General features: G+C 47.3%; 1 protein-coding gene across 1 annotated transcript in view; it reads left to right on the forward strand.

The window, feature by feature from the left end:
• The window catches only part of LOC125311539 (WD repeat containing planar cell polarity effector), a 66,612-nt gene that overhangs the window by 25,717 nt on the left and 33,395 nt on the right, over positions 1–7,500 (forward strand). The window contains 4 exon segments of the mRNA XM_048269705.1: positions 140–184; positions 3,760–3,810; positions 5,618–5,688; positions 6,655–6,714. Of these exon segments, the coding sequence (XP_048125662.1) occupies positions 140–184; positions 3,760–3,810; positions 5,618–5,688; positions 6,655–6,714 (227 nt within the window).

Here is a 7,500-nt window from a genome sequence, read left to right on the forward strand (position 1 = left end):
TCTATCTCTCTATCCCCCTCTCTCCATCTCTCTCACTCTTTCTCTCTCTCTCTCTCTCTCTCTCTCTCTCTCTCTCCTGCTCTCTCTCTTGCTTGCATATTTGTTCTTTAATATTGCATGCTCTTCTTTACCTCCACAGACACGGATATTGGCACGTACCAGTTTTATGACAAAGGCGAGCCAGGTGAGTGTGTGTGTGTGTGTGTGTGTGTGTGTTTTCTGGTTGGACTAATACAGCGCCTCCTTAAGTGTTAATTACCTTAGCACAGTACACACTTCCTCCTTTCATTTGCTCTCCCTCCCTTGTCAATCTCCCGCTCACTGTGTCATATGCACACACAGCACAATCCTCTCCTCTGCTGTGAGATTGTCCCTCCTCATCACTCTCTTCCTCTCTGTATGTCTTTCTCTCCCCCCATCCACCCTCTCTCTCATTCCCCTCCCTCTTTCCCCCTTCCCTCTCTCCCTCTCTCTCCCTCCTCTTTCTCTTTCTCCCTCCCTCTCTCTCCCCTCCTCCCTCTCTCTCTTTCTCCATCTCTCCTCTGTGTGTTTGCGCCGACACCCTGCCAGGGTCTGTAGCCTCTTAAGAACCCCTGGGGGCTCTTGTATCCGAGGGCCACAGCCCTCCGTGTCAAGCAGAAGCGAAACCTCCTTCCCTATTAGCATCTCTGTGATCAGCTCATCATCACTAAACCCAGCCAGGAAAGAAAAGAGAGAGAGAGAGAGAGAGAGAGAGAGAGAGAGTGAAACTTCCAACTGCACAAAACGGACCCTCTGTAAGATGGGGCTGCTCGACGCAGCTCGATCTCTTTCATTTTGACCAGAACACAATGGTGGCCAAAAGTGGCTAATTTGCTTGTGATATTATTTTCCTCCCACTCTCTTTCTCTCTCTCACTAGTATCTTTCTAACGCAAGGCTTTAATTGATTCTCAGCACAATGCCCTCTGCTGCGGTGTAATCTGCTTTAGACAGTGACCTCACAGGCCGCCGCTCGGTGCTCGCGGGGTCCTTCCTCCAGAGACCTCCTCTCCTCAGCCGCGCCGGCCTCTGGGAGAAACGGTTCAAACAGCTTAGCGTGCCAGCGAGATGGAAGCTAATGAGAGATGATTAGAACCAGGATTTATACCTTTGTTTGCTTGAGCAAACCCAGTTAAAAAAGGGAGTTCTCAAGCATCCAGAACTGATCGATTTTTACTCTGTTTACTCTTTAGTCTGTGTTTGTTCGGTATTTATTGTGTAGTGATGCACAAACAAAATGGGTGCAGTGCAGCCTTGCACAAAATATGCTTGTTATTGGGGTGGAATTTTTGTTATCACTAGAAAGTATCATCATTTGAAATATGTCTGTGGTAGTTACCTTTGAGATGTTTTACTATTGGTGTAAGACTGTGTCTTACTGCACAGTTAACTGAAGCCTTGTCTGTCTGGAGCTTTGTGGCCCATATCATATTTTAGAATTGTATTGTATATTATATGACTGGCAAACAAGGTCCTACGTTGTTAGGTTTTAGAATCTAGCCTTCGTAAAACTTCTGTGACTTATAAAAAAAACTTTATTAGATCCATGAAAAAAGCTATAAAAAAAGAATGCTGTTTATAGTACTCCTATGGTGTATGTTCTGAAATATTAATGAAAAGATTAACCTGCTGAAGAAAAACAGCCTCGCCGATTTGATTTCTTTTTTGTGTGTGTGGCCGTCAGCAGTGCAGACTGCGGGGGCTGTGCGATGTCTGGATGTCTGTGCCCTCCAAACAGTTATATTTGCAACAAACCATGGTATTCTGCAATGACATGATGGGCCCAATGTTTGCTAACATTTATCTGGATTGGTTTGCTGTAGCTTAATGTAGTCATTTTGAGACAAAATGCAGCAATCTTAGGTCATTTCTGACTTGATGTGACAAAATAGAAATAACTGGTTTCATTAAACAAAATGTATGTCCCCTCTCATTATAATTCAGCATTTTACTTGATAAATATCTCCATCTGATAACTGTCAGTGACTAGAAAAGGCCTCCCTCTATTAAAGCAGTGTCAAGCTCCACTCATCAGTGTGTTCTGTATGTGTGAATGTATCTTTGTGTGTATTCTGTATATGTGTCTTCCTTCTCTACCCCCGCCCTTCTTCACTCATCAATGGCTCCTCCATCAGTCTAGTGCTCTTTTCTAGCACGCCAGTCCACTGTGGCGCGAGGACGGTCTCGTTCTCCAAAAATCCGTTTTAATTCGATGGATTACAAAAGCGTGCCACGATAAAGGAGTGAAAGAGGGAGGAGAGGAGAGCAGAGGATAGGAAGAGGGGGTTGCAGGAAGAGAGAGAGAGAGAGAGAGAGAGAGAGAGAGAGAGAGAGAGAAGAACCCGGAGGAGGAGATGAAAAACTGACTTTGGATGGATTGAAATGAGCTGACTCATTGTGATTTATGTAAATATCGTATAATTAAGATAATGTAGACTCTTGATTAGTTTATAAGAGAAGGCTGGTGGTAATGTTTATGTATTAGTGAATGCATATTATTTTTGGCAGTTTGGTCTTTGCTGCAAGTCATGGTTTATGCATTGTTTTGTCAACTGCATCTGATTTTGACATTTGGTAGTTCTCTTCTATGTTCTTGTGGTATTGTCTTTTCAAGGTCCTGTCTTTTTAGGTAATGTTTGTAAATGTACCCATTGCACAGAAATACTGAACATCTATGTGCTTGCTGTAACCGGAGTTGGCTATGTTATGTCTAGCCACTTCCCCCAGCTACCACCAGAGGGCGACCCAACCTCATGGTGTTGAGCAGAAAGAGCCGAGCCTCCCTCTTGCTGTCCCCTTCACCCCCTTCGGCCAGCCCCTGGCCCCCTGTCACTGAAGCAGCCTGGGCCGGCGCTGTATCAAAATGTCCCCTCTATCTGATTAATGCCAGTAATCCTGGAAGTGTCCCGAGCAGCCAGAGGTCCCCGCAGCCAGGCAGGGCTTCCTGTGCAGTGAGGCCGGCTGAGGAGGACTCTTGGCTGGGCACCTCCGGGGCAGGGCGTGGCTCTCGTGCTGGAGGAGGAGGTGGAGGCGCTGACGGAGCTCCAGGGCCAGGCTTTAGCCAAGTCACCCCTCACTGTTTCACGGCTCTTCTGAATCACACTCATACTGTAGGCTAAGACACATACACTTACGTATATGGGCTAGCATACACACTGACACTTACGCTAGCACACACACACACACACACACACACACACACACACACAAGCACACAGACACACACACACACACACACACACACACACACACACACACACACACACACACACACACACACACACGCAGAAGCACACAGATACACACACACACTCACACATGGGTTTGCATAACCACTCAGGCTAACACACACTCATGTTGACTTGCCCACACTCTCACAAATGGGCCAACAAACACACACACACGCACACACACACACTTGCACTGACAGTTTGAGCTAGCACTTCCTCTCACATTGGCTAGCCTATTACATTGCCAGATTCATGGATTCAAAGAGTGACATGCTTTGAGTCCATATGCTGAGAGAACCCTCAGAGTTGACCGTGGAACTGAATGTGTAAACACAGATGGAATACACACACTCACACAAACACACACAGTGGAATGCCATTCAATAGTATTCACAACCATAGGCGAAAGCTAGCAATAATCTCTCCCTCATCATCGTGTTATTCTCAGTATGTAATTTCATTCATTTCTTTATTCTTTTTAATCTAACGTCTCCTCTCTCCCCTCACAGCTGCCCTGCCGGCTCACCATTACTTCGGCGAGAAGCAGCAGTTTTTGGAGAGTAAGTAAGATGTCACACGGCTTAATCTTATTCATCAGCTGGCTGCCAGTTCAAAGGCAACTCAATTGACATCACCGTAATAAATTAAAGAAAAAGGAAAAGGAAAAGATTTAAAAACACACACCATGTAAGACCTGCCTGGCGAAACCCACAGCGTAGGCTCTCCGACGAGGGCTTTTAAAAAAAATAATAAAAAATTAGCAGATGACAATTGGCTGGGCTCGTTACGCCGTGTTCAGTCTCCCGTTTGTTATGTCTGCTCCCTTCAGCTGTGGAGCGGCAAGAGAGCAGTCTGGGGGAGTAATTAGCGCAACTCCAGCTCTCCTCTCTCCCTCCTGCAGCCACAGCAGCCTGCCTCTGAGAAGGCCACGCCGGCCCTGTTCGACTGCGGCTCACCACAACTGTTCCGAGCCCGTTAGCGTCACTCATTTTTTTCTCTCTCTCTCTCTGTCTGTCTGTTTCTCTCTTCTCTCTCTCTCTCTCTCTCTCTCTCTCTCTTTCTTTCTCTCTCATCCTCCTCTTCCCCTTTCAGGAGGCCTGAGTCAGTCAGAAAACTAGACTATACACCTTGCAGCTCCATTAGGGCTCTAATACAAGTATGGCCATCTTCCAGGAATAACTCCCAGTCACTCAACCTGGTCTGGAGTGGCCCCAGTCGCCCAGGAGGAGAATGCAAACACCCTTATCAGGAGACAAACACACGGCCCCCCCAACTCTGCATCTCCCCACTCTCTCACATACCCCCACCACACACACACACACACACCACCACCCCTTCTCCCACAGTCCCTCATTTACATGCATTTATTTACTCGCTTTCCCGCTCGAAAAGAAAGAAGTAGAGAGAGAGAGAGAGTGAGTGAGTAGGGGAGGGAGGGGGTGTTTCTTAATGGTTTAAAAAACAGATTGGATTTGATTACGCCATCTTTAAAAAACAGGCCTCCTCCTCCTTCTCCCCTCACTCCTCACACACACACACACACACACACACACACACACACACACACACACACCTCTGCTATATTAATGCTAATGTATATGCACAGCCAGAACTCAACCGAGAATTCAATTAACTTTTTTTAAAACCGTTTGCACTGGAGGGAGAGAGGGAACTAGGGACCTTATGGGAAATTACAGAGGTTTGTGTGTGGAACGAGTTGTCTTCAAGTGGAGTATTAAATATGTTATGGTAGCGTTTTTGAGTTTCTCCCCTTCCGGTAAGCCACTACAAGGACTTTTTGAGGGCTTCTTGAATAAAACTTATTTTCCTTGGGCAAATCCAGTAACCTAATTGGAGAAAATGCACATTAAATTATTGTGCCCACTTTATAGTTTGTCCTTGTCACATTGTACTTATGCAAGTAGTAAGAGATACTGTACACTTGTCATGTAAGTGCATATCATAGAATGTTACTATCACTAAACATTGTAAGTGCATATCATAGAATGTTACTATCACTAAACATTGTAAGTGCATATCATAGAATGTTACTACCACTAAACTAAAGTATTTTAAATACCATGCACATTCAATGTGTCAGCCTACTATGTTCTTTTTGTTGGAAGCACAATCCTTGTTTGTCAAAAACGTGTTTTAATATTTACCTGTCAGTCTGATTTCATTTCTACCTTGACCTCAGTAAGGGTACACGGAAGGGTCAAGACCTGCGTTTCCTTGGAAAACAAAAAACACCATTTCTCCTTTTCTATGTTTCCTTGTGAATGACTGTGCGCATGACTTTGCACATTCTGTGAGAGATTGTCGGGTTACACAACCTTTGAACTTTGTCCCCCCCCACCCATGCAGGTCGAGGTTACCCATGGGCCCTGAAGAACCGACGTCCGGAGAGGCTCCGCGACTCCCTCAAGGAGCTCGAGGTATCCTCTTTACCCCTGACAAAAAAAATTCCCTTTCTTAAAACAAAGGAAAAAAAAAACAGTTTGACAACAAATGCGAGCATTCTCTTTTCTCTTCCAGGAGGAGGGAGAGAGAGAGACAGGGGGGGGATAAAAAATACCCTCCTTTTCCACCCTTCTCCTTCTCTCTCTCAGCACCTCTCTTTCGGTTCCTCTCTGTCAACAGCCTCAATATTTGCGGGGGATCAGTGCTTGGGGGGCTGCAGGCTGGCCTCCTCTCCAGGCTCCGGCTGCACAGACTGGGCTTTGTTTGACGAGGCCGCAGCCCCCGTCTCAAAACCCGCTCAGCCTGAAACTGGACACATCCTCAGCCCGGGCCCGGGCGGCCCGCGCTCCTTACTCGCCTTACCGACCCTACTCACCCGCCCCGGTCTTAACCTCCCAACCCCTCTCACTTTCACCCCCAGTCCCAGTCCCATACCAGCTCCTCTGTCTCCCCTCTCTCTGTTTCTCTCTCTCTCTCTCTCTCTCTCTCTCTCTCAACCACCTCAAGTTAATCCCCAGCAGTCTATCCCCCCCACACTCAGCCCTGAAGCATAAAACAGCCAGCAGCACCCCCTTCGCACAAACCAAACCAAAACCTGAGCTCACACAGTCCAGCATGAGGCCCGCATGCCTTGACCACTTCAGGCCGGAGACCACTTTAACCACATGTTTGCATCCCGCATCCGATTCTACATCTAAGCCCTGGTCTTTACTACTTAACCGCCCCCCTCCAGCCCTCTGGTTGAAGCCACCACTTCACCCCCACTGCCGCAGCTCCTAAATCCTAAAAATATGCTTAAGCACCTGCTGACGGCCCGTCTTGCTTAGTGGTGGTGGTGGTGGTGGTGGTGGTGCTGCTGCTCCTTAAGAGATTGCTGCCACCCACCTTCTCGTCTGCTCGTCTGCTCTCGTTCACCTCGTGTGTTGTTGTCTCCACTGCAGGACCTGCTGCAGGCCGCGCCCTGTGTCTGCTCCAGATGGAGGACCAAGCAGTGCTGCCAGGTAAGCTCTCCGGCGGCCACCGCGGCCACTCGTCCTACTGGGGCTTACCTGAGGGCCCGCGTCCTGGTTCTGCGCGATTACTCTGCTTTTGGCTTTCTTGTTATTGATATGGACCCACAGATGTAAGAGAGATCCATCTTGAATTTCCCCCTTTGGGGATCGATAAAGTATCTATCTATTTATCTATCTATCTATGATGGTCGTCTTTATCAATTATCATCATAGACAAACACCTTCTGTTTGGGTGATGAGTCACAGCTATTGCAAATAAAGTCAGAGACCATACAAGCTGATGTGTTGTGGGAAGAGACCTGCCATTATGATTTAATGAAGATCAAGTCATACCACTAGTTTACATTCATTAGTGTACGTTTGTACATGTCAAACGGCATATTTACACTCAGGTGATTAGCATATTTAGCAATTAGCGGTATCCAGACATCCTTCAGCATGGTGACTGCACACACTGACATAAATGACTTCCCTCGGCTAGTTAGCGCGGCGCTCTAGTGCAGAGCTACAGGTGTAACACCCTCTTTTTTTTTAATGAGGTTGATTAATTGCGTTATCGTAATTGGGCGAGGGGGTGGAGAGTGCCTTTCACGGGCCATTATTATTTGCCCTCACGCGGTGGCAAGATAGAGGGTTTGAGGAGGGAGCGGCTGTCTCCCTCAGAGCCCCGTCACAGCAGGGAGGGTGCTCCACTCCCACCACTTACCTCCACTACCACACCTCCCGAGACCAAAGGCCAGGTGTTACACCCCAACCGTTCAGAGAGAGGGATGG

This window comes from Alosa alosa, chromosome 18 (assembly GCF_017589495.1).
Source record: "Alosa alosa isolate M-15738 ecotype Scorff River chromosome 18, AALO_Geno_1.1, whole genome shotgun sequence".
NCBI classification, from domain to species: Eukaryota; Metazoa; Chordata; class Actinopteri; order Clupeiformes; family Clupeidae; genus Alosa; species Alosa alosa.